This window comes from Hipposideros armiger, unplaced genomic scaffold, assembly GCF_001890085.2.
Source record: "Hipposideros armiger isolate ML-2016 unplaced genomic scaffold, ASM189008v1 scaffold_107, whole genome shotgun sequence".
Classification (NCBI taxonomy): Eukaryota; Metazoa; Chordata; class Mammalia; order Chiroptera; family Hipposideridae; genus Hipposideros; species Hipposideros armiger.
The window spans coordinates 4,155,307-4,182,546 of NW_017731457.1; the positions used below are offsets into that span (position 1 = coordinate 4,155,307).

General features: G+C 50.9%; 1 protein-coding gene and 1 long non-coding RNA gene across 2 annotated transcripts in view; one reads left to right on the forward strand and one right to left on the reverse strand.

Annotated features, from left to right (window-relative positions):
* Window positions 1–27,240, forward strand: part of LOC109385047 (uncharacterized) — a 90,869-nt gene that overhangs the window by 25,112 nt on the left and 38,517 nt on the right. The window lies entirely within an intron of this gene.
* TRIM56 (tripartite motif containing 56) lies at window positions 6,503–14,914 on the reverse strand. Its single transcript, XM_019646909.1, has 2 exons — window positions 14,780–14,914; window positions 6,503–13,711 (listed from the first exon to the last, which is right to left on the reverse strand). The coding sequence occupies exon 2, from the start codon at window positions 13,708–13,710 to the stop codon at window positions 11,419–11,421; it is 2,292 nt and encodes a 763-aa protein (XP_019502454.1). The 5' UTR covers window position 13,711; window positions 14,780–14,914; the 3' UTR covers window positions 6,503–11,418.

Consider the following 27,240-nt stretch of genomic DNA (forward strand, 5'->3'; position numbering starts at 1 on the left):
GTGGTTTGGGGTCTAGGAAATGCGGGGGCCCCCTTCTCATTCTGAGCTCCTGCTTTAGACTAGCGCTAACAGAAATTATTCTGCTTTGGCTGTATCAAGTAGCCCCTGAACTTAACTCCCAGAGTGGACTCAGGGCAGCTTTATCTCAAATCCTCATTCTTTTAGGAACTAGCATGCCAAACTCCATTTTGTTCTTGTTTTCCCGCGGTGGTAGCTTACTCAGGGAAATGGGGGCAGAGGTGGGAGGCAGCAGCTGAGCCCAGATGGAAAACCCCTGACTCGGGAACTCCCTTTTATCACTTATGAGAATCTCAAGGGGCTTGGAGGTAAGGGAAAGAGGTCGTGTTGTGTCTAGCACACACACCAGGCTGAGTCAGGGGCATGGTCAGCACAGCAGGTGGAAGGCACAGGGCTGTCCTTCCTGGTCTGGGTCGGAGGCTCCCTGCCCTCCCTCTCTGACAGGCTTTCCTGTCTGGCTGACTGTTAGCGCTGCTGCTGGACAGGAGCGTGTGTTTGTATATGTGTTTGGGGAGAGCGAGGAAGATGCCTCTGGCTCCCTGAGTTTCTCCACAAACCCAGTTCATGTGTGAGAAGATCAACAGGAGCAGTTCATGGGTGAAAGGGTGAACTGGGAAGGCATTCATAAAGGAACTAGGGTCTTGACCTGCCACATCTGTCCCTGCTCCATCCATAACATCGGATTCCTGGTTTTCCTGCCCATCTCTTGCCCCTGAAATGTGCCTTCTACCCTGCTTTCCTTATGTAAATCAGCTGACCACAGAGCCTCCCAAGGCAGCCTAGATTCCACCTTTCCCCCAAAGCCTTCACAGACACCTCCAGGCCTGCCTAAGCTGTCTCTCCTTTGAACTTGAACCCTCTCATGTTCAGACCCTCTCAGTCGGGCATACTGCTTAGCACTGGATTGTTCTTCAATTGTATACACGTGTTCACTTTGTTTCCCTATGGGGTTGTACGCCATTTACGGCTAAGAGCTGTTTGGGTCTACACTTTCTTCCTGTCTCCCTTAATACTGTCCCATGTGCGTGGGACTCGGGCCTGATAGCTGCATACCTTGAAGTTAACGTCGCCTTCTGAGAATTCAATTAGGAGGAAACTGGGTTTAGGAGAGGATGTGAACCCTCTGTAGAAATTATCAAGGAAGACTGTCTGTGAATATCCCAAATCCAATTAAGGAGATCTGGGGAAACCCCAGAGGGGCAGATAAGATTGTGATTGCATTTTAGGGAAGAAATTGCATTGTCTTCTGCCTGAGGGAAAATGCTAACACAAGAAGAAATATCCTCCTCACTACAAAGGGGGGACCCAGGGAGACCCAAGTTTGTGCTGTGCAGGAGAGTTGGTGCCCGTCCTGGAAACAGCAGAGGCCAGGCCACAGAACAAGTGTGTCCCAAGGTGGCACAGATGCCTCAGGCTGTCATCCAGCCATTAGCTCATCCAAAGCCCTGGCCTTGTTCTGATTCCACCCTCGATAATTGCATTCTGAGGTCCCCAAGTGAGTTGTATCCGTGCCTGGGGACTGTGGCTCTGTGAATGACTAAGCCAGCATTCTGGTTCAGTATGCTACTGTTTGTGTGGCCATTTCATGCTAGTCAGTCCTGGGACTGGTTTGTCCGTGGTGTGCACGTGTAGTCGGGGACCAGGTGCTGAGTTGTGATGAAGCACCACAATGAAGCCACCTCGCCTGCGCGACCAGCCACCTTCCCCAGCTGGCCATGTCTTTCCCCGGACATTTTTATACTTGGCTGTTTGCACTGGTTACGTCAAGGCAGGGCCCAATAAATACTTTCTGCGTGGTGGACTGATTGATTGGTACATGAGTTGGAAGGAAGCAGCCCACCCAGGTGTCTTGTCCCCAGAAGGTCCCCAGAAGGCCATGGTTCCAGGGGCAGGGGGAGGAATGAAGGAGCAGATGTTGACTGAATTCTCCTACATTCCAGGCACTGGCTGAATGTGCTTTCGTTCTTTTTTTTCTTTCTTTCGTTTTTTTTTTTTTCTTTACTGGATAGCAGTGTTTTTCCAGGACCCATCAGCTCCAAGTCAAGTAGTTGCTTCAATCTAGTTGTGGAGGGCGCATCTCGGTGGCCCATGTGGGGATCAAACCAGCAACCTTGGTGTTATAAGCACTGCACTCTAACCAACTGAGCTAACCGGGCTGCCCCATATGTTTACATTCTTTATCTCATTTATTCATCCCTGAAGCCGTGTGGTGAATCTTCCTGAATCTATTTTACAGATGAGGAACGGAGGTTCAGAGAGATTAAGTAACCTATACAGAGGTCATCCGGTGAGCGAGTAGTGGAGCTGGGATGAAATACAGCTCCCCTTACCCTGAATCTCTTTCTTGGGGGGCGGGGGGGAAGGACCCAAGAGGGAAGGCACATATGCCTTCTATGTTAGAAGAGGGGTTTCTGGGTGAAGAGGTGGGCAGGGCATGGAGGCCCTCCCGGAGGGTCCTGCTCCTCGCCCACACCAAGCGTTTGCCCTGTGGGGACAGACTTGGCAGCTGTGGTCCTTGGCTGAGGATTAAATGGTAGGAAATGAGCTTCGGGGAAATTCCAGCCTTGATTCTTCCATGAGATGAAGGCTGGCATGATGCACTGCCTGGGCACACCCCGATAGCATGTCCCCCACCCCCACGCGCTTACAGATCACAGAGATACTCCCCCTTCCTTCAACCACACACCAGCACAGACGCCCAGCCCCAGCTACAGGCAGAAACCCTGTGAGGCGTGGCGCTGATTCTTCAACATCTGGACACAGATTCTCCCTGGCAAACCCTAAGCCAACTTCCGCCTCCCCTGACGACCCACTTGCAGTTGTTACTCAGACATCCCAGTTTCCTTCCCTTCCTCCCTTGCTACCTTCCCAAGCTCTTGGATGAAGTCATATGACTCTGTATGTCCTAAGCATGGATGTGTGTACCTCAGGTCTCTGCAGCCTTCTCCCTGCTCCTGATGTTCTTGGGTCTCCAGTCTTTTCTCCAGTGGCTGGACGGATATCAACATCAGCTGTCACTGGCCTGGGGCTACCTCATCACCACTCCCTGGCAAGGCACTGCACATGAGGCCTTCTGGGGATGCCATGCCCACATCATCTTTGTTGGTCAATACTGTTCTTTATCTCCCTTCCTGCCAACTTCCCACATGACCCCATTCCATCCCTCAAAAATATCTCTGCCCTGGAACGCAGCTTCTTCTCAGTTAGAAAGACTTTTCCTGGCAGAACCATGGAAGCCTGGGGGCAGAGAAGGGGGTTAGGGAGCCTGGGCTGAGCTCTCCCTGCCCGTCCCTGCTGAGCCAGCCTACAGGGAGACAGTGTCTTGGAGCCCTTGTACCTTGGGATGGGCAGAGCCCTCTCTATGTCTAACTCAGCTCTGGGAAGCGGAAAACCCACAGAAAAGTGATGTGGGGAGTTCGGTCTTCCCCCAGCTTGAGCCTGGCAACTCCCACGCAGTTTGTAGGATGGCAGAGAGGAAGGTATTAGCGAGTGAACTACAGGAATGATGCAGCCCTGCCCCAGCTCTGCAGGGCGCAGAGAGCCACGCCCAGGCTCCGCTGTCCCCTTCTCTGCCCCCAGGCCTCCAAGAAAAGTCTTTCTAGCTGAGAAGCTGCACTTTGGGACAGAGATATTTTTGGGGGTGTAATGGAGTCATATGGGAAGTTGGTGGGGAGGGAGATAGAGAAAAACATCCATCAGCAAAGATGATGTGGGGTGTAGCTTCCCCAGGCCACATGGTCTGTGTCTCGCCAGGGAGTGGTAAAGAGTTGGCCCCAGACCAGCAATGGCTGGTGCTGGCCTCTGTCCAGCGATTTGCCCAGCTCCTGGCAATCTTGTTCGTGTTACATAACCTTTCTAACCTCACCTTCCTCACCTTAAAACCAGGGATGATGGTAATATCTGCCTCTTAGAAATGCTGAGGGCACGAATTAAGATGATACATGTAAAGTACGTAGCAGGTAGAAAGGGGCCTGGCTTAGAGTAAATGCTCAATAGATACTATTCACTCATTCATTCACTCACTCATTCATTCATTCATTCAGTATGTATGTATGTATGTATGTACTTTATCCCAGGCACTATTCTAAGGGCGTAGGATATATCAATGCACAAAACAGGCCAAGAGTCCTGTCCTTTTGGGGCTTGCCTTCTACCCGAGGTGGATATTGGGGGAGGAGACAAATAACAAAGAAGAAACAGGATAAATAATTAAATAAAATAATATGTTAGAAGTTTAAAGTGCTGTGGAAAAAAGCAAAAGTACAGCAGAGTGAGATTACTGCCTGTTTTGCCAGAATTTGGGTAACTTCACTCTTATGTCTCCTTTCTAAGGTAAAGGATAAACCTCTCTTGCCTCAGCCGCGCCCAGTGAGAGTTGCCAACTCCTCCCAGTGCTGTCTCCCACACAACAACAGTGACTAGGGTTTAGCACAGCTTCACTCATTTGTTCCCTCAACCAACAGATATTTACAGAACACCTGATAATGGCATGCTCAACGTGAATCAGACGTTCTTGTCCTGAAGGGTTTTGCAGGTGAGGAAATAACTGCGTGTGAATAATCTAAATAAGAAAGTGATCAGGGCGGACAGGAGCTGCTGGAGACAAGCAGGCAGTGTGGGCCCTGCCCTGTGTGTTGACCCACGGTGCCAGCCCCTCCCTGGACCTGGGGCTGTTCCACCTCGGCTTGCTTTGACTGTTTTCTTCTGGTAAGCTAATGGACTGTCCCTAACTTGGTGTCTCAGGGAGAGAAGATACGCATTGTTCTTTCTGAGGGGGAAGAGATAGTTTCTGGGTTGGCCTTTGAGCAAAATCAAACCTGAGATCCCCCTCCCACCCCACCCACCCAGCAGCGGAGAGGGATGCTGTGACAATCTGTCTAGTCGTGTGCCCAGCCTGTGACATGTCCCTGTTCCCCCACCTTCACGGTGTGGCCTCTGCTGCCCTTATTTAAAGGCTGGTCTGACCCTGGTACAGCAGTGAAGGGGAGAGAGGCCCATGTTGTCTGTGGCTGTGGCATCTTGCTGCAGACCCCAAGGCTGTAGGCATAGAAGGTGGCTCTGATGCTTCTGGGGCTGTGACTTCTTGATTGCAAAGGAGAGACCCAGGTCTGAGGGAGGAGGCTGGGCCACATGGCTAGGAAAGCAAGGCCGTGTGTGTCTGACCACAGAGGCAGACACTCTGCCTCTGGGGTTTGGAGTTGGGAACAGGCAGTTCTCCTCAGTCTCTGCTCACATGGAGCTCTCCTGTGCTCGGCCCCCTCAGCTGCTGCGTCATGTGCTCCCTGGGGTTTGCAGAGAGGCTCCACTCCAAAGCCAGGCTGAGTCATTAGATGATGAATTGTGGAATTCTTATTCAGGCTGTCACCACAGCAGCAGTGGGCTCTGATCCCCACCTCCTGCTGCCCCATCAAGCCTCTCAAAACATTCTCTCCTCACTTGTCATTCCTTTTTCATCTTGAGGGAGCCCTGACAGTGAGCACGAGGCAGTGGTGGGGTATGTGGGGGTATCTCTGAGCTTCCCTTCCTGTGTCTGGATTCCAAACCTGTATAGGGACCAGGACCTGGTCTGTTAGCTCAGGAAAGAACCTCAGATCTCCCATCTTTCAACTCTCTCATTCACAAATGAGGAAACAGAGACAGGGGCTCAGGATTTAGAGTTGGTTGGAAGGGCAGCTTTGGAGTCAGAATCTAAATCTACTTACCACGAGCAAGCCTCATCAGGCTTCAGTGTCCTTGTCTGTCAAATCATGTTAATTCTCTTAATTTATGTGGGTGAGAGTGCCCGAAGTCATGAGTGAAAAGCACAGGGAGGTGGGCACTCAATTGATCTGCTCTTTGATTTCTGTCCTTAATGGGGAGCCAGAGGGCCTTGTCCTTAGAAATAAGGGCCTGAGGTCTTTCCTCTTCCTGCTCAGGACACTCAGGAGGGGCAGGAAGTCCTGGAGGGGCTTTGGAGACAGATCAGAGGGGCTGGGTTGGGCTAGAAGGCAGAATATTCCTGCAGCCCAGACATCTCCCAGCCCTGCAGAGGCCACTGTGGGATCACAGATGCAGCGTGCTAGGTGTCCACAGATGTTCATTTGGTTCCCCCCAATGAGAAAACAAGCAGAAACCAGTGGTGGGCACAGCCACCCTGACCTGGGCCCCTTACCCCCACAGTCATACCCCACCTGAGTGTGCATGTGTGCAGTCCTGCTGGGCCAGATCACCTGCTGGCTCCCACTAAGGGTTAGCCTGGAAGGTACACATCTCTACCCAGAGGGCCCCTCTGTCCTGCATGTGGGAGTGCCCTGGGACAAGGGTGGAACCACAGATGGTGACTGTGCCAGTCACCCTGCTCCTGCAGTGTCCCAAAGGATTCCATGTTGTCATCTTTGGAGCTACAGCAAGGGTGGCCATATCCTGTTCCCTTTGCCACCTGGACCTATGTGTTGACAGTCCCCAATACCCATGAACCATTTGAGAAAAGTTTCAAATTTTTTTGAAAGACTTTATTAAGAAACAGAAGATATAAAGTACACAATCAAAGGAATGAAAGAGTTTACAACACAGATTTCTCAGCCCATTGCAACTAAAAGAAATTTGCTGGGCTGACACCATGGACACTGAGGCCCCAATTCCATTTTCAACCCTGTCCCTCTTGGTTGCTAAGCCAACCAGTTCAAACTTTCTCTGGAGACAAGTTAAGCCGCTTTCTAAAACCTCCCAAACCTACTTCCTGATTGCCTCTATGTATAGGCTCTTCCCTATTTGGTCCCAAAGATTCCTCACCTGAGCTTCAGAAGAGGTCCAGCCTGACCCTGCTGTACCTCTCCACTTCTCCAATCAAAGACATCTGTGGTCCCGCAAAGATCTATTTTTTAAAATTAAACTATATTCGTGAACCAGTTAGGTAGGCTGGGTCTACCACCTCCGGTCAAGTTACCAATCTTCCTAAGCCTACATCGGAATGTGGTCTTTCTCTTGCAGGAAGATCTTGAGTGCTCTGGCAGCTCTCTGCCCCAGCTAGTCCAAAGCTGCATTCTCCCTGAAACAGAACTCTGTGCCTCTGTCCAGTCGCCCACTGAATTTATGGGATAGCTCTAGTTCCCAGCTGACCTGCCAAGAAGAGATGGTCAAACACCTTGATCTTAATACCCACCTTCGAACCCTACCCATTTCAGATCACCAACCTCACCAATTTCCTTGGAAGATTTCTGATTTCTCTCTTGGACTTCTGCCCCTATGGAATTTTATCTCTGTAGATTTGTTATATGACACGGCTTTATAGACAGTAATAATAAGACTACAGTGAAAGAGCTATTCCCTCCCAAATTATATTTTCTCTACATTATCAAGAGATTTGGCCACTCTCACCATTTTGAACTTCTTCTAAAAGTCTATGGTTCTCAGTCCTTCATTAGTACAGCCTGATTCTCAGCTGGCTTTTAGAAATAGCATTGGGTCTTAGCAAGCTGGCCATTGGTCCTTTCTGTTCCTACAGTCTCGGTTGTGTCTTAGCATATGGCTTCTTCAAATAATGCTGGAATGCAAAATAAAACAGCCTTCTCCAAAGGAGAAGCAAGTAACAGCTCTACCCACACATTCTTGGGCTTTTACCTCACAATATGTGCACATAACATCCCATTCAAGCTTATACTGACGGGAGGTTAGGTTAGTACGAGTCAGTTGAACTTTCTCCCAACCAATACTTTGGATTTGAGATTTCTGGTATGCAAAATACTTCTATGCTTCTCACCCAGTCCTCACAGCAACCTTGTGAGGTGGGCATGATGGATTGGATATTCTCCCCATTTTACTGATGTAAAAACTGAAGTTCAAAGAGGTTAGGGAGCTAGACCAAGATCACACAGCTATTTAGTGGAAGAGCCAGCACTCAACCCAGGTCTCTGCTTCCTAGTTCAGTTTTTTAGGTGCAAAGAAAATGAAAGAAGTTTTCTCCTACCCAAACTCCCTTTCTCCTACCCAAACGAACGGCATTCTCCTTTCGCCAGTATGTGCATAACCTGTAAAGTTCCAAACAGGAAAAGAAATGATTAAGCAAGTTAATTGTCACAGTCCGATGTGGGGTGGGGGTAGGGGTTGGCGTGTGCTGTTATTTTTCACAAGATTCCCCTGTAGTTTAACCAAGAACTCTTTCACTCGGTGCTGAGTAGTGCTTTCTGTGGGGTTCATTAGGATTTCCGGGTCACGGTTAAGATACTGGGGATTTTACCTCTAAATTAGCTCAATGCTATACTTCCCATCCATTTCATATTTTGCTGTATTCTCTGCCTTTCCACCTCTACCCCTTAATGAGGAAAATTTCATATTTCTGTCAGCCTTCCAATACCCGGCTTCTCAGGATGCTTACAGCTTCCTGGAAAGCCATGTGGCTCCTGCATGTCTGGAGGATCTGTGGAATTCTCTCCTTGCAGCCAGGTGACATTTCCTTTCTGAAGGTCGCTATTCCTGCTTTACCTCCTGGGTGAGCCACATGGGCTGGAGCCATTTCTTCACCAGCCAGGCTCTCAGCATATGGTTCCCATACAGCTCTGTAGAGCTGTTGTTCCAACCTGAAGGTATATGATCCCCCAGAATCCCCTCCACACACATAAGATGGATACTCCAATCTCATCTCTCGTGACTAGATGCAGAGCCATACCCTGGGAAGCATATGGTGGACTATGTCCACAGTGCCCCCTACTGGAGATTTCCTATAAGCCAAGGTTTTGGACTACGTGGCATTCAAGGTGGCAAATCTCTTGTCTTACCATTGTACTCTCCCTTTTCTAGATATTAATTCATTTCACACACGTTTACTGAGCACCAACTATGAGCCATCACTATGTTAACTCTGCAGATAGGACTGCAAAGAAGACAGACCCTCCCCACCAATGCAACTCACCTATACTAGCTGGTTCCTTAGAACCACCGCTTGGTTTCCAGTTAGTCTGAATTTGCTGGTGAACTCAACAAGACCCCTTCCTGCCTTCTGGACACTCCATAATTATCCCACCACCTGAGGGGACCGCCTGACCTCTGCAAACCTTCCCAGAGTGAGTTCCTTAGTCAGTCATCAGACAGGCCCCTGCTCTGATGGCCCCTCCTCCCTGCCACACCCGGCCAGCTGGCACTCTCTCTCTAACTCCTGTCCCTCCTCTAACAGGACAGTCTCATTTGTGCTAAGTGACACATTCATTTGTAAATCCAGTAGCTATTCTTGTATATCGTTTATAGAGGTGTATTTTTTTAAGTAAATATTCAAGCATATATGATACTTAATGGACAGTAATAACTGAAGTAGAAATGTGCATATATGAATAACAGCACAAAATATCTCAAAAAGAACCCAATCTCCCAAATCACTATTTACACATTTTGAACCCATTTCCACTCGGTAATGATTCAGACATACTTTCACCTTGTTGCTATCATTATGTGATCATAATTCAAAATGATCTTTCTTTTGCTTATGATTGCATAACATCATATTCTTGTAAATAGTTTTCATAGTTGCCATCCATAAAGACATAGCTCATTGTCCTAATAGACCACAATCTACTTAGCTGTCCCCCCACAGCTGAGCAGTTTCTAGTCGACTAATTTATAGGGTGGCCACAAATATGTCTGTGCAAATGCTGTTTTTCTTTAGAATTATTTTCTCAGCATGTATTCCCCAAAGTGAGATAACTGAGTCTTATGGTCATTTTCTTTTTTTCACCCTTATCAAGTATTGCCAAACTGCTGTCCAGGAAGCATCATTTTATAATGTCAGAAGTCTATTTCTCCACAACATAACAATTTACTTTTAAAATGTATTTTTGACAGATTTGATGCAAGTGGTTGACTTTTTTTTTTTTAATCTTTTTGTTTACTGGTCCTGGCCTGTGTGCGTTTCCTCCTGGGCGCCCAGCCTATTTCGTCCTTTGACCAAGTAAGATCTCTTGGTCACTGCATATACGGAGACTCAGCTCTTACTCAGTTTTCTCCTCTTACTGGTTTTCTTTGGATCTGCCTTGTTCTTTGCTGTGTATACCTTTCAAATTTTTACATAATTGAACTTGTCCACTTGACATTGATGATTTTCCCTATCACTTCAATAAACAAGCAATAACCTCTCCAGAAAAGGATTTTCTTTTCCCCACCTTGTGCTTTCCATCTGGACTTGTCCGAAATCCTTCTGGTTCCCATGAACGCTCCATTTCCATGATCCCTAATTAAGATTCCCTTAGGTCATCTCTCGACAGCCTCTATCTAAACATGTCTACCTCAGTTCCACCGCTGTCATGGCCTGAGCAAAGGACCAGCGGTTGTGGCCCACCTCCGACTAGATCCTTCCCTCTGGTTTTCACTCCTCCACCATCTCAGCCCCACTACCAACTTCTCAGGTTTCCTGGCTGGTTTGTCTCCCCAATCCCACACCTGGCCTCCAGAATCAGGTTGTTTTCCCCAGCAGCCATGGCCTACCGAAGGACAAGTTCCTTCACCCCTTAGTTCAGCCAAATGAAGGCCAAAATTTCTCAAAAGGAAGTTTTCGGGAAAACTAAGGGGAAACTAAAAATGGTCTCCAGGAAATGTAATGATATCAACACAGAAGAGATTTTACATCCTACATAGGTCATGGGTTGAGGGTGGCAGGGAGGAGACCCAGGGGTCCCCCTTCTTTCACACTCAGAACCCTGTGTGTGAGACTCCGACCCTACCAAGTTCAGTGCTTGAGCAGCACATTCTCTTCACGGACTCTGAGGGAAACACCTTTTGGCTTCAGCTAGCATCTGTACTTGGTCCCCCATGATGCCCATTCCATACGCAATGGGGGACGCCAGTATCAGAGAAGCCTCTACTGCCTGGCTGCAGCTGGTGGAGATGCCATTAACTGCCATTTCAAAATCCCAGGCCTCTTCTAACCTGGCATGTCCCTGTTCTAGTCTGAGGGGAGCTGGTTCTCAGATCTTCCAGAAGGCGTGTACCTGACATACGCTGAGCCCTTCTGGGTTCAGAGGACTTCTGCCCACCTCCCTAAGACTCTCACGGGGCTCCTCCACCAGGAGTTGTTTTGAAGAATGCAAATCAGGACAAGCTTACAAATCTCAGGAACTTAACTATAACGACAGTGGCAGAGGGGATGGCGGCGATGGGGGGACAATCAACCACAAAAACAAAAGGCATGGTTAACTCCCACCATGTTACCAAATCTTCTCCTCTGCTTCTGAGAGCTATGGTCATGCCACCACCCTCGGTCCCTATCCCTGCACACACAAAGAGTGGTTGGCAGTGTGGCACTTCACTTTGGAAGGTTGCCAACACCTGCCCTCTGGGAAAATGCTCTTGGCCACCGTGTCCCATGGCAGCCCTGTCTCCCTCCTCCCAACCTACTCCCTCCCCAATCCCACCCAGTTCCACTCCAGTCCTAGCCCTTTAACTGTCAGGAGAGCGGACCCGAAAGATGTGGATGGTCCCATTACTGAGGGACACAACCAGGTATCTGCCGTCCACCATGGTGGTCACCCGGGGCTTTTCTAGGCCATGATAGGCTGTCAGGAAGTCTCCAAGCAGTGACCCCTTCGGGTCTAGGATCACCACCTTGTTGACCTCACGAAGGGTCAGAAAGATATAGCCCTTCTTATCCACAGACACGGAGCCTGGCTGGCAGCCATGCAGGCCTGGCCCCCCATACTCTCCAATCACCTGACCCAGGCCGTCACAGACTACCACGCTATTCTGCTGCCAATCTGACCCCACAAAATTGCCCTGAGGGCTAGTGGTCAGAAACACCAGTGCCCGCAGGCCCCGGTTGGCCTTGCCCCCAGGGATAAACCTGGTGGCCAGGCTGCCTTCCATGTTGTACACCTCCACGTGGCCTGACACACTGACAGCCACCCGGTCCCCGCTCGGCATTGCAGCCACAGCGTGGCTGGCTTGGGAGAGGCTCAGAGCCCGGCGCCACTGTACCTCACCATCAGGGCTAATGAGATAGAGACGTGCACCGGCCGAGAAGGCCACTGCGCCCTGCAGAGCAGCCACGCTACATGGGGAGCAGCCCTCGGGAACTGGCACTGTGCCCTTGTAGTCACCATTGAGGGAGAAGCGCTTCAGAGCCCTGTTCTGCTCATCTGCCACCAGGATCTCCCGGGGCCCAAAGGGACAGAGCCCAGTGATCCGGGGAGACCTCTTGTCTCCGGGCATCCGTGTGGGGAAACTGCAGGAAAAGATGGGCCTGGGGAGGAGGCCGGAGCCCTCCAGGTTTGGCCCAGGCGCTGGGCTGGGCTCCCGGGAAATTGACTTGAGCCTGCCTTTGAACTTCCTCTTCTTGTTGGATCTGCCGCCCCTTGGAATCTGGGCTTCCCAATCTTCTTGGGGAGTCTGGGCTCTGTCCTCTTTCAGGGTTTGCGCTCTCTCCACCTTTGGGGCCTGGGATCCATCTTCCTGGGGCGTCTGGGCTCTGTCCTCCTTTGGGGTCTGGGCTCCATCTTTACTCTGGGGCTGGACTTCACTTTGTCTCTCTGTCTTGGCTTCGTCCCCTCTCAGGCTCTCGGTTTCCTCACCTCCCTGGCTTCCTGCTCCGTCTTTCCCACTGTCTTTCTGGGGCTGCTGCTTCCCAAAGGAGAGCCACAGCAGGTGGCAGTTCTTATCCAGGAGCCCAGGATGGAGCTCCAACTGGGGCGGCAGGCCGGGGACTGGTCCAGGCATCCAGGGACAATCCTGCAGCTGCCGGAGCCTCTGGGCAATCGCCCCCTCCAGTGAGAGAATCTCAGCCTCACGGCCCAAGCTGAGCACCCGACGGGCAAAGGCGGCCGCCGCCCTGGCCACCTGCTCCCGGCTCTCTAGCTCCCCCAGTCTTTCCCGAGCAGCCTCCTCAGCAGCCTCCACATGGGCCCGTAGCTGCCCCAGCACCTCCTTCTTCTGGGCCAGGAGGGCCCGGAGGACCCCCTCGGCGGCCTCCTCCACCTGCGTCCCCACCCTGGCAGCCTGCTCCCGCAGCTGGGACAAGGCTTCCTTTTCCACCATCCGGGCGGCCTCTAGCTCAGCCAGGTTCTTATCCACACCTGCCAGTAGCTCCTCAAGGCCTGGCCTCCGGGCACGCACAGCCTCGGCCAGAGGCATGCAGGGGTGGTCCAGGTGGGGGTCCAGACGGCACTCTCGGCACAGCAGCTGGGAGCAAGGCTGGCAAAGGAAGCGCAGGGCCTCGCCTGGGTGCTGAGGACACTGGGCTGCCTGGCGCTCCCGGGCCTCCTCATCATACCACCCCGCCCTGTAGCCCACCAGGTCCACCACTCGGTGGGTGTGAGTCTGCCGGGTGCAGCGGTGCCCGTCAGCACAGGCCTGGCACAAGTCATCGGCACAGTCCAGGCACCGGGCTGTGGCTGGCCCCCCAGCACTGGCGCCCCCCATCAGGGGGCACAGTGCACAGGCTGGCTTGCCTGCGCGCAGGTCTCCACCAGCCCGAGCCCTCACCAAATCCAGGAGCCCGTTCACAAAGAAGTTGGTCTTGAAGGCGGCCACGCCTGCTGGTGGCACGGGCACAGTCTCTCGGCACTCGGGGCATCGGAGGTGGCCGCCCTCAGCCAGCTGAGCCAGGCAGTCCTGGCAGTAGGTGTGCAGGCAGGGCAAGGTTTTGGGCGCCCGAAGCTGCTCCAGGCAGATTTTGCAGGCCAGGAAGTCGCTGCTCAGGGCCTCCAGCAGAGACGGTGAGGATGCCTGGGACACCATGCTGCAAGTGAGAGGTCAGGGTCAGAGGGCAGAGGGCACTTACACAGTGCTTCCAGCCTGCCCTCCTGTCTCTCCCCCTATCCTCAAGCCCCACCAGGTCTGAAGTCTCACCTGAGTGGCCAGGAATTTTCTTCTGGTCTTATGGGGCCTCTGGCCACTTGATCTTGAGCTAGCAAGCCGCCCTCCTCTTTGCGTACATTCAGCAAATGTGAAAAAGTCAGTGCTGTTTGCATGTGTCAAGAGATTCAAGAAATGACAAGACCAAGAAGCCCCCGGCCTCAGAGTGCTAATAGTGTAATGATTGGTGCCCTCAGTTGACAGGCTGAGGCAAGCATGGTCTGAACCCCCTGTGTGAATAGGTCCTGGGGGTCCTTCTGGGGCCGGGGTGGGGGGACACAGCAGAGGGTCCAGGTGGGCACAATTGCCTTGGCTCCTGGCAGCTGGAGCAGTATAAGGGGCCCAGTTCCCATGGCACATACACCTGTCTTTTTCTAGACCCTGGGAGTAGCATCAAGCGTAGTGGGGGTCCCACTTCCTGCCCTGACATTCCTGAAATGGGTTCTGGAACAGGCAACAGGAAGGCTGAGGCAAAGTAGCTGCCCTGCCCTTTCCTTCCCGCTGCTCAACCTTGGGGTCACTATAGCTTTGCTTCAACTTCTAGAGGCCTTCTCCTTCAGCCTTTCCTGCTGCAAGAGGCACCCTACTCTCCTAGAAACCTCTGAAGCGTCTGAGTTGTGCGAGGTTCATCTGAGAATCTCCTCAGCTCCCAGCACAGTGGCAGTGAAATACTTAATGAAGGGACTTAGGGAATTTTCCCCAAACTTCCGGAAAGTGGGGGCTGGCAGAAGATTTCAGAGATGGAGAGGGGGTCTTTCCCAGGGAAGTCTCAGAACTCTGCCTCTGTGTGGTGAGGTGGCGGGCGCTCTTCCCCAGCCTCCCCTCTCCGCCTGCCTTCCGGGTCTCTTTCCCCGCCTCCCCCCTCCCTTCCTCGTCCTCCCGCTCTCTCCCTTCCCCCCACTCCTTCCAGTTCAGCTCTTCCTTCAGCTCCCCTCCCGGTCCCTCTCCTTACCTGGACTGAGCTGACCTTGGGCTCCAGGACCAGGAGTGGGGGTCTGAGGCCTGGATGCTGCTGTTCTCCGGTGCCTGAAAGAGAAACAAAACTGAAACTAATTTTACTTGTGCGACTTCCGTCCCAGCTCCGGGACACCGACTTGCACAGCCTCAGGCCCCGCCTTCTTCCCCACCCCTGCCTGAACCTCTTCCTGGGGGGGCCCCATCCCAGCAGGGCACAGCCCCCTCTAGCAGGCTCCAGGGTCGCCTGTCAGCTCTAGCCTCAGGACTTGCTCAGCCACTTAAGTGTGTTTGTCTCAATCGCAGGGAACTGTCTGAGGATGTGTCCTCTGAGGAAAGAAATTAGAGATCATCTGAGCTTCAGAGCCCCAGTCCTCAGGCCTGGTTTCCAGTGCTGAGAGTTTATCTGCAAATCCAGTCCTAGGTGAGGCCCTTGGTGCTGTAAACTCTGCTGACCTACAGGAGAGGCTGTGGGAACCAGATAAGGGGCCCCCATCTGAGGGGGTTAGCAAAGGCTTACTGGAGGAGGTGTCGCTTGAGATGAATTTGAAGAGTGAACAGGGGTTTGGGATTCCATGGAGAGAAACACAGGGAAGAGTGTTTTGGAATTCAGGAATAGCAAGAATGTGGACACAGAGGAATGGAATACCACAAGTCTCCTGAGTGGTTCCAAGTAACTTAGCATGGTTTGTGGGAAGGGGATATGTGAGTGGTAGCAGATGAAGTTATAGAGGGAGGCAGCACAGCCCAACCACAAAGGGCCTGAGTGAAGGAGCCTGAGTTTTATCCAAAAAGCCAAAAGAAATCACTAAAGGATGTTTTCCCCAAAATCTTACGAAAATTTTGAAGCACATGAAGTTGAAAGAATTTCAACAAACACACTCATACACCCACCATTTTGATTCTGCAGTTAACATTTTACTATAGTTGATTCGTCATGTATCTATACATGTACGCATCCCTAAATCCACAGTGACGAGATTCCAGCAGAAAACTGAACTGAAGAGAGCAGCTGAGAGAACAGAGGGTCCAGGTGAAAGTGGAGCTTGGGGGTCTGAGCTGACCCAATGGCAATAGGGACAGAGATGGAAGCCACACAGGTGAGCTATTATTGAGGGCAAAAGAAGCCATGGGGCTTGTGACTGGCCCTGGGAGGAAGGTGAAGAAAGGAGGGCAGGATGCCCCTCAGGTTTTACAGGTCTGGAGATCAGGAGGGAGAACTAGGCTGGTGGTACCCAGACTTGTGACTTTTCCAATGTATCTGTGGTTTTGATGAGGTCACTCAACAGTGTCCAAAGCAAGAAGAAAAGGACTGAGATGGCACTATGGGGATATAGGCATTTAAGGGCAAATGGGGGAGGGGCTGGGGCAGGAAGGAGGCTGAGAAATAGTTGTCCGAGGGGTAAGTGGAAATCCAAGAGAGAGGTCACAGGCGTCATAGCTGAAGAATGCTACACTTCTAGAAGAAGGAGGTGGCCAGTGCTGTTAAATGCTACAGACCAGATGTTCAGCCAAGATGGGAACAGAAAAACATATTGGTGCATGTGTGCCCCTAAGTGTATGCGTATCGCTTCTGTGTGTGTGCTTGTGCACATTGAAGAATGATTTGTTGAATGCCTACTCTGGTCAGACAGCGTGTAATGTACTCTAGAACATACAAAGGTAAACATATGTTTCTTGCTCATGAGAAGTTTACAATCTAACAGGGGAGATGCAATATGTACATGGTGCAATATACGAGTAAGACAGTAAGACAAATCTCATATTAAGGTGTCAAAATAATCATCACAATGGCTTCCTTCCATTGGGTCTTTACCATGAGCTTGACATGGGGTATTGTAAATATAACCTGATTTAATCCTCACAATAACCTGGTGAGATAAGTATCATTGTTCTCATTTTACAGGTAAGGAAACTGAGTTATAGAGAGAAAAAGTCATGGGCCGGCCAAGTGGCTCTTTGGTTAAGAGTTGGCTTGTGAGCGCAAGCTCTGAGCAACAGGGCTGCCGGTTCGGATCCCACATGGGCCAGTGATGCTGTGCCCTCTACAGCTAAGATGGTGAACAACAGCTCGACCTGGAGCCGGGCTGCTGTCAGTGGCCAGCGATGGCATAGGCTTCAGTGGGGCTGCAGTGGGCTGCCGTGAGCTACTGTGAGTGGCCGGCAGCCAGCGTGAGCTGCCGTGAGTGGCCATGAGCGGCTGTCCAATGGCCGGTGACTGACTGACTGCCTCAGCCGGGAAGAGCACAATGATCACAATATCAACATGGGCCAGTGAAGCGACGTCCTCCACAACTAGACTGAAGATCAAAAGGACAGCAACTTGTCTGTTCCCCTTCCCCGATTCCCCAATAAAAATCTTTTAAAAAAGTCAGTCACTCAAGGCCACAAAAAGTGCTGTGATAACACAGCAGAGGGAGAGTTTGATTTCGTCTGGAATGGTGGTGGTGGTGCGGGAATCAGAAAGGCTTCCTGAAAGAGGGAGTATTACAGTGGCTGTCTTACCCCCATTTCCCTTAACATTGAACAATTGCTTAAAGGGTCTACAAGATGTGGCCAAGCCCCGGGATGATAGTTTCTGTACCCTGAGAACAGGCTCCTAAACTAAGTGATACCTCAACTACAGCCAACTGATAAGTGTTTCCATGGAGACACATACAGGGAGGAGGAGGAGTTGGGGGTAGGTTGGAGATAGTTGCTGGATGGATGCTTTGGGCACCTCAAGATGACTCCAGGGAAGGTGGTTGGTTTGATAGCGCTGGAATGCAGGTGGGTGGAGGGTAGTGGCAGGAAATGGGAGTTGGGCAGGCAAAACTAACTAAAATTTCCTGTTTAGAGTTCTGTAAGGCCTTAAAGTAAGGAGGGGCCATTATAGGATTTTCATTAAGCAAGTTTGTACTTTGTTCTCTAGGTACTTGGTGTGTGTGTGGCAGGGAGTATGAGCAAAGGTTTTTAATCTTAATTTATACAAATAATAAGGATAATTTAAAATAAAAATTATAACACTTATAATTGTAACAAAATAACTATTTTTTCTGTGTGTATTTCCTTTGTCCTCTGTCCATATGAAATATATTTTACATAATTGTATTCATAAGGTACATATATGTTTTGTCTACTTACTAACTTAATGTTATGTCAACATTTTCTATGTTTCTACATATTCTTCATAGTTATTATTGTTAATGGCTGCATAATTATGTACCATAATTTACTTAACTACAATATTTAGTAATATTGTTTTGAGAAACTCAGACAGAGAGACAGGACACCAAGGCTCGGGAAGCAACATTTATTGATGCCGGCATCGGCTCAGCAGATTTACATCCAGAGGCTGAGCCCTGACCCAGGTGGGACTCGGGGCTATATACCCTGGGGTTTTCAAGTTGGCAGCTAAGATTTATTATTAGGACATGTGGCCATTGTGCCAGTTCCTGACTGGCTCCAAGGTGAGGTAGGAATTCGGAAATATTAAATGCGGAAGTCTTAATGGCCATGTGGTCTAGGAAAGTCTTTGTCTGAAGCTCCCTGCTACAGTGCAGAATCCTTAGTGACCATGTAGTCGGGGAAAGCCTTTGTCTAGGGCCCACTGCCACATTCCCCCCCTTTGATGCTCAAACCCATACGTGGATTAGAGAGCATCACCTCCTTCGACAGGCTGCTGCCTTAGGGGTTGGTACTTCCATAACATGAGGATCTTAGCAGCAGTCTTACGTTCTACAATGGTTTCTATGAGGGAAGAGGTAGAGCGAATGACAAGGGGGAGAATGCAGGGTAGAAGGAGGCATGCCCCAAGGAGCAGGAAGACGATTCCAATTAACGCTTTAAATCCCCCAATAAGGGCTGGCCGAGTGGCTCAGTAGGTTAAGAGCTCGCTCAAGAGTTTGAGCTCTGAGCAACAGCAGTTCGAGTCCAGCCCGAGCTGAGCAGCCACTGAGCTGCCAACAGGTAGCAGGATGGCTCAGCTAAAAAATAAAAAACAAAAAAAATAAAAAAACAAAATAAATCCCCCGAGGGTGGAGAGCCATCCTCCAAATAGGCTCTCGGGGTCCCATCCTGACCATTTTTGAACTGGGACATGGGCAAGTTTTCTAATATTTGTGGCGATAGCAGGGACAGCTTTGTCAGTGTCGTCAACCTGTAGTCAACAATCCAACTCACTAAATTTGCCACAGATGCCACCTTCTTCAGCTAGTAACTAGTCCAGTGCTAGGCGGTTTTGATAAATAGCAGCCCGCATCTGGGTCTGTTGGATAGCGAGGAACTCTAAAGCTGTTGCAGTTTCATTGGTTATTATTTCTAGAACAGCCCGCAATCTGATAATACGGTTGAGCATGTAAATGGGGGTACGGTATCCCCAACTCCCATCTTGAGCCCAAGTAGCTGGGCTATAATATAGGATGATCCACTGGGGAGGCCATTTATTTTCCCGCCAGGTTTGATGTCCCCCCATATCGAGGGACCTTTTGGGCTTCATCTGCAAATCTTGGTGTAAGGAGATGCCTAGCTCTTGGCCAGTTTGGCTAGGAAGGAGGAAGAAACCAGGCTGGATTATACCAAGTGCACAGCTCCCGGTCCAGTTGGAGGGGAGGTGGGAGTATGCTCGTTTGCCGCAGATCCAGAATAAGCCATCGGGTGCTGCCCAGTGGGTACCCAGGGTGGAGTTTAAGTTATCCCATATAGTACTAAGGGCCGGGAGTGCATGGAAGGGGTTACCGGTGCCATTAGGAAAGGTGCAATTGGCAATGGAGGAGCTGGTATCTAAGAGGGAACATGAGGTAGAATTGACAATAGGGCTCCAATACCAGGTCAGGGCTTTTGGCCTCCAGCTGAGAGATGAGCCAGTTAGGTTTTGGACTCTCCTGCATGGGGTGTCTCCCACCCATTGGGTGTAGGGCATGCCTGTCCGGCTGAGACATTCTTCTCCGATTACTTCGGAGGAGAGTACCCATTCCTAGGGGCCGACTCTGTGAAGGCCGGATTGTGGTGCGGTTCCATTGGAGGAGGTCAAGGACAGTTAGGCTAGTTCCCTTCCATGGCCAGTCTTTACTCATGAGCGCTCCTCCACATACCCAGCAGACCATGACATTAAGTTCCTAGGCTATGCGTTCGGTGAGGTCAATAAAGAGGTGGAAAACTCAAGGTTTTACCCAATTTAGCCTTGAGTTGTCCATATAGTTGGGGCCCTGGGGCCTGCCGATTGGAGGGCAGTTTTGTGGCGGTCCGGTTGATAAGCCATTTAACCGTTTCCTGTACTGCCTCCTTTCAGACCTGATCTTGGATGCCTCCCGCATTGGAGTATCCGATGTGGGTTTGGCGGGTCCAACAGATGACCTGATTAGCCCTTTTAACTCCTGGGCAATTGTAGCCGGCTATTGATCGTCGAGGAATGGGACAGGACCAGTAGGACCTGTCTGCATAGGTACAGGCCTGAGGAGTTCTAACCCTGATAGCATTGGGCCGGCATGTATATGTAGGAGACAAAGGCTCCCTGAGATGTTTCCAGCCGAAAGGACTGGAAGCATGATTTAGGGTATGAGGTAGTGATACCATTCCCAACTGGGAAGAAAAGGGTGAGGGTGAGGATTAGAGTCCTTGGGATAAGCATCTTGTAAGGAAGAATTCCTCAAGCTGCAGCCATGCGTAGATTGGTCAGCTTCCGGTGTGACCAAAGCGGGGCTGGTGATCTCCTCCTAAGGACCGGTAATACCGCTTCCTGGTAACGGTCGTCTTCCTCCAGAGAGTGATCTTGAGGGGCTTGGAGGGGTCAGAGGTGCAGTTCCAGTTAGCAGCTGCAGGTTTTAATCTGCTGTGGTGTATCCATGGAGTGATCCCTGCAAACTTAACTGCCGTGGGGGTAGATAAAATGAGAGTAAAGGGGCCCCTCCACAGGGGTTTTAAGGGCTGGAGGTTCCATTCCTTAAGCCAAACTGAATCCCCAGGCTTAAAGGGATGAACTTCAGTTGTTAAGCTAATGGAGAGCCTCTCCTGTACCCACTGATTGAGGTTCTGTAGGGAAGACTCTAACACCTCAAGCTGTTGTCTTAAGGTTAGGTCTCCTATTTTTTTAAGGTCTCCTCGAAGGCCTCTAATAAGCGGAGGTGGCCTTCCATATATGACCTCATAAGGGGAAAGGCCCGTCTTCTTGGCAGGAGCTGAGAGTATCCTCAGGAGCGCTATTGGAAGGGCCTTGACCCAATGGAGGTGTGTCTCTTGGCACAGTTTCTTCAGGTGGGACTTGAGGGTCTGATTCATGCGTTCTACTTGTCCTGAGCTCTGTGGGCGGTAGGCAGTATGTAGCTTCCAAGTGATACAGAGGATCTTGGCTAGGGGCTGGATTACTTTGGCTACAAAGGCGGGACCGTTGTCAGAGCCTATTGAGAGTGGCAGCCCAAAGCGAGGGATTATTTCCTGTAGCAATACCCGGACAACTTCCCGTGCCTTTTCTGTCCTGGTGGGAAAGGCTTCCACCCACCCCAAGTAGGTGCATACAAACACTAAGAGATATCTAAGACCCCTGGAGTGTGGCATCTCAGTGAAATCTACTGTGAGATCTTCAAATGGGGCGCCACCAGTATGTTGGACTCTGGGGTAGGATCGATCCTTGAGGTGGGCTGTTGTGAGCACAAGCAAGGCACTGTTCATAGAGTATTTGTGAGATACTGGAGAGTCAGGGTACGTAGAAGTACCTATTTAGGGTTGATTCTAGGGCATTCCGACATAAATGGGTCCGTTGGTGGAACCGCTTGACAAAAGCCAGGGCTAGGGTCCCTGGTATGAAAATGTGGCCCTCTCGAAATTTCCACCATCCGTTACAGAGACGGCTTCCTCCTTCAGTCTTGAACCAGGCCTCTTCTTGGTGGGAATATTTGGGATCCCATTCAGCTAAAGGGCTGGGAAAGAAGGAGGCTGTTAACGTTGGAGGTTTGAGGGTTTCTTTGGCTGCAGCTAACTTGGCTGCTTGGTCCGCCTTGCGAAAGCCCCAGGCTGCGATGGTGTCACCCTTTCGGTGGTCTCTGCAGTATATGACTGCCACCCTTTTGGGTGCCCATACTGTTTCTAGGAGGTCTAGAATCTCTTGTCCATATTTAATTTCCTTCCCTTCTGTTGATTAATCCCTTTTCTTTGTATAAAGCCCCATGAACATGGAGGGTAATGAAGGCATACTTAGAGTTGGTATAAATATTAGCTCTTACCCCAGCTGCTAGCTGAAGGGCCCGATTCAGGGCGACGAGCTCCACTTTTTGTGCCGACGTCCCCTGTGGGAGGGGTTTCGCTTCAATGGTGGTGTGTAGAGTTACCACAGCATATCCAGCCAACCGTCTATTTCCCTGGACGTAGCTGCTGCCATCAGTGTAGTATTCTACATTGGGGTACGTAAGAGGTTGGTCGGTCAGGTCCAGCCTACTAAAGAACACTTTGTCCATGACTTCAATGCAGTCATGGTCTGGGTGCCCAGGTCCTACAGGCAGTAAAGTGGCCGGGTTTAAGGTCCATACTATCTCAAGGCGACTCGAGGGTTTTCACACAGTAGCCCTTGGTACTTGGCAATCTGGGAGCTGGTAAGCCAATAGTGTCTCTTATGATCTAATAGCGCTCGAACCGAATGCGGAGCCCGGACAGTTAATTCCTGACCCAGGGTCAGCTTGTTAGCCTCAGACATGAGGAGGACCATTACTGCAAGCGCCCTCAGGCAAGGTGGCCATCCTAATGCCACCGAGTCAAGTTGTTTTGAGAGATAGGCTGCTGGCCGGCGTCAATCCCCTAGCAGTTGGGTAAGGACCCCTACTGCCGTTCCTGTGTGTTCATGTACGTAGAGGAAGAAAGGCTTGGTGATGCCCGGGAGCCCTAGGCCAGGGGCATGAATGAGAGCCCGTTTAAGCTCATTAAAAGCCTTTTGTTGTGGAGATTCCCACAGAAAAGGTTCATGTTCACCCTCTGTGGCTTCATAAAAGGATTTGGCTATAGTAGAGAAGTTGGGGATCCTGATCCTACAGAAGCCTGGCGCCCCTAAGAATTCCCAAACCTGTTTCCGAGTAGTGGGGACAGGGATGGTACATACCGCCTGCTTCCTTTCTGGGCTGAGCTGGTTGTGTCCTTGTGACAGGTGGAAACCAAGATATTTGACCCTGTCTTGGCATATCTGAGATTTTTTCTTGGAGACCTTGTAGCCTGCTTCCCACAAAAGTTTAAGGATGTGATATGTACCCTGCATGCAGTCATCATAGCTCTTCCCGGCTATAATATTGGAGCAGTACACACCAGTTTGTCTGGCTGGAAAGGGCTTTAGGTCCGAAGCCAAGGCAGCCCTGAAAATGGTTGGGGAGTTCTTGAAACCCTGTGGTAGCCTTGTTCATGTTAGCTGGCCTTTGTCCCTGTTTTCAGGGTTTTCCCACTGGAAGGCGAAAAGTGGCTGACTCTGCGAGGCCAGACGAATACAGAAGAAGGTGTCCTTGAGGTCCAGGCAGATAAGTGGGTTGCTTCAGCTGGGATGAGGCCCAGAAGAGTATATGGATTGGGAACTACTGGGAGTAGAGTAACCGTTGCTTGGTTTGCTGCTCTCAGGTCCTGCACCGGATGGCAATCTTCAATTCCCGGCTTTTGGACTGGAAGCAGAGATGTATTTCAAGGTGACTGGCAAGGATGAAGAATCTCATATTTTAGGAGTCTGTCCAAATGTTTTTGGATGCCAACTCATGTGTTGTGGGGGATGTAGTATTGCTTGTGGCGTGCCAGTTCTGCCCCAGGTTTTAGCTCCACAACTACTGGGCACACATGTCGTGCCAGGCCCAGTGGGTTGTCTTCTGCCCAAACTCCCAGTATTAAGAAGGGGAGTTCAGGTCCTTCTCGGAACTCTTCTACAAGACCAAAGAGTCACCATTCTTCCTCCTGGCGTATGGTGAGGGACATAATCTTAGCCCCTGATTTGCCCAATGTTAGCTCAGCATTGCCACTGTGGTTAAAGGTGATTTGATCCTGTAGTTTCCCTAGTAGGTCTCTTCCCAATGATGCTACAGGGCAGTCTGGCAGGTAAAGGAACTGATGAGTAATTTCTCAGCCTCCAAGGGTATATTGTTGAGGCTGTAAAAAGGGCTGACGGACCCGTCCTCCCGTGGCACCTGTGATAGTGACCTGTTTTTGGGAGAGGGGGCCTATGGGCCATGTCATGACAGAATGTTCAGCGCCTGTGTCAACCATAAAGTTAATGGGTTGACCCCCAATTAACATTTGAACCATATGCTCCTGGGGAACTAGCTGGATGGAGCCCGGTCTGGCCTACTGTTCCTCGTATTTTTCCATGCCAGCGAGTCCAATGAAGTCGTCTCCAGAAGGGCCTGGCATCTTTTGGGGAGGCTGGTAACGGCCGTGAGTGACTCGACCCCGCCTCCGGGGATTCAGACCTGTTGGCATTCTCCCCAGCCCCTGAGGACATTCATTTTTCCAGTGGCCACGTTGGTGGCAGTAAGCACATTGGTCGTGTCCCAGCCTTGGCCTCCCGGCATGTGGTCCCCCTTGATGTCGCCCTTGCTAAGGTAGTCCGAGATTTGGGATGGCATTTTGTCTCGGGGTCCCAGCCTATTCGACAAGTGCAGCAGCAAATGAGTCCACCTTTTTCTTCATCTTCCAATGCACCTCTCGACAAGCCTCTTGGTCACAGTTGACATAGACTTTGGTCGCCACTTCGAGGAGCTGGCTGATATTCATGCCAGCAAATCCGTCCAGTTTCTGAAGTTTCTGCCGGATGTCACCCTGGGACAGCCTGACAAAGGCAGCATTGACCATCCACTGATTCTTGATGGCCTCAGGGTCAAAGGGAGTGTAGAGATGAAATGTTTCACAGAGTCTTTTATAAAATTGGCTTGGTCTCTCCTCGGGTCCCTGAAGGACTTCAGAGATCTTGTTCATATTGATGCTTTTTTCCTACCATATTTTAGGCCTCCTATAAGGGCTTCTTGATACCATTCCAGCATCTGGAAGTCCCGGTCATCATTGGGGTCCCACTGGAGGTCCTTCTTAGGGAAATGACTCTGGGCATACACTTGAATGTTTAAGGGCCCAGGTGGGGCATGTTCCTCCAGCCATTTTATAGCTCCCTGGGTGACTCGCCAGCATTCCTCAGTGTTAAAGAGAGTTAGGAGGAGCTGGTGGCAATCAGACCGGATGGGCTGATGCATTTGAATGATTGACTGAAAGAGGTCAGTCAAAGCCTGGGCTTTTCAGTATATGATAGGATATGATTTTTCCAATTTAAGAGATCAATGGTTGAGAAGGGTTGGTACACAAACATGCGTCGGCCTCCCTGAATCTGGCCTTCTTGATCATAGTAGATGGGGCCTCTGGTTTCCCGTAGGGGGAGCTGGAGAGCGCCAGTCTCAGGGCCCTTTGTCTGCAGCCGCTTACCTGTGGGCCCATATGGGGTCAGGACGGGAGGCAGCGGCATAGCAGGAGGGTCCGTGAAGGGGGTGGTAGGCAGAGAAGGTGGGGCTGGCAAGAGTGGTATTGAAGGCTGGGGTGGTAGCTCAGACCCCTGAGGAAGGGGTGGGTAGATAGGCGAATAGGGGGGCGGAATCTCCTCCGGGTCTGAAAACAAGACCAGCTTTTGCCCTTCTGTTTTGTTTTTAGGCAGCTTCCGGGAGGGGATCATAGCCCGGGCTAAAAGAACTCTACTTTGGTTTTCCAAGGGGGTCAGGTATGTACAATAGCCTCCCACAAGTCGATATAGGGGAACTGGTCCAGGTGACCGGGGCTGCTGATAACAACGAGGTAGACTTTCCTAATGAGGTCCCTGTCTAAACTTCCCTTTGCTGGCCATTCAACACTGAATGACGGCCAGTCAATCTCACAGAAGGTTTTGGGGGGTCATCTCAGTGCCATAATCCCCCAAGAACCCCTTCTTAAAATTTTTTAACATACATCTTAACGGAGTCTGAGTACTCTGTCACCCACCCATGGCAACCACCCAAAATCGGTGCAACACGCAATCACTTAGAGACTCGCTTTGTCCGTCTCCGGCCGCTCCTCTCGCAAGGATGTTTCAGGCGCCTCTTAGCAATTGGTGGATCGGTATAAACCCCCGACTTGGATCACTAAACCGTAGGAGACAATTTAGCGATGCCACTCTAAGCCATATGAGGTTGCGCCACGGACCTGCGGGTCGGGACTCCACACTAGCTTTGCAGGCAGACTGCGTCTCACTCACATGGACTCAGACAGGTTCATTCTCCGCCCGCCGCCCTGTTCCTGGGAGTCAAAGTTTCTCTCAGATATTGAGATATTCGGGTGACTCCGGGAGGTGATCAGTCTCCCCTTCTGTCCGCTGATGGACGTGCTGCCTTATGGGACCCGGGTCCTTATCTGTCTGGTCGGGCGGCACTCCAAGCTGGTTCCCGTAGCCCTCCGGATTCCGTTGTGCTCCCAGGTCAGTCCCCCGTGGCCGGTAGGGGAGATGTCCCCACTGATGGGCAAGGGTCTGCTGGCGCCTAGTAGAGTTTGTGTCCCTTTTCTTCTGGGGAAGCCAGGCCTCGGGGACAAGGGAGGCGGAAAATATTGCTGTCTCCGCATCCTGGGCGAGCCCCCCATTATGTTGCGGGAAACTCGGACAGAGAGACAGGACACCAAGGCTCGGGAATCAACATTTATTGATGCCAGAACCGGCCCAGCGGATTTACATCCAGAGGCTGAGCTCTGACCCGGGCGGGTCTCGGGGCTATATGCCCTGAGGTTTCCAGGTTGGCAGCTAAAATTTATTAGGACATGTGGCCATTGTGCCAGTTCCTGACTGGCTCCTGGATGAGGTAGGAATTCGGAAATATTAAACGTGGAACTCTTAATAGCCATGCGGTCTAGGAATGTCTTTATCTGAAGCTCCCTGCTACAGCGTGGAATCCTTAGTGACCATGTGGTCTGGGAAATCCTTTGTCTAGGTCCTACTGCCACAATATGTTGGTGAGCCAGCTTCCCTGCTTACCAGCGTCCATGATGTAAATATTATCACCAGGGCTGATTTCATGCATTTAACAACAGGCTGCAAAATTCTAAACAAAAAATTTTTTAAAGATTTTACTGGTGAATTGGGGAGGGGAACAATGTTGGGGAATTGGGGAAGAGGAACAGAAAAGTTGCTGTCCTTTTGTTCTTCAGTCTAGTTGTGGAGGATGTCGCTTCACTGGCCCATGTTGGTATTATCATTGTGCTCTTCCTGGGTGAGGCAGTCGCTTGCCAGCCATTGGACGGCCGCTCACGGCAGCTCATGGCAGCTAACGCCGGCTGCCAGAAGCTCATACTGGCTGCCAGCCACTCAAGGTAGCTCACGGCAGCCCACTGAAGCAGGGGCTGCAGCCTACATCATGGCCGGCGACTCACAGCAGCCCAGCTCCAGGTCAAGCTGTTGTTCACCATCTTAGCTGTAGAGGGCAGTGTCACTGGCCCTCATGTGGGATCTGAACCAGGGCCCTGCTG

Coding starts and splice junctions, on each gene's coding strand:
- TRIM56 (XM_019646909.1), bottom strand. CDS start 13,710: ATGGTGTCCCAGGCATCCTCACCGTCTCTGCTGGAGGCCCTGAGCAGC.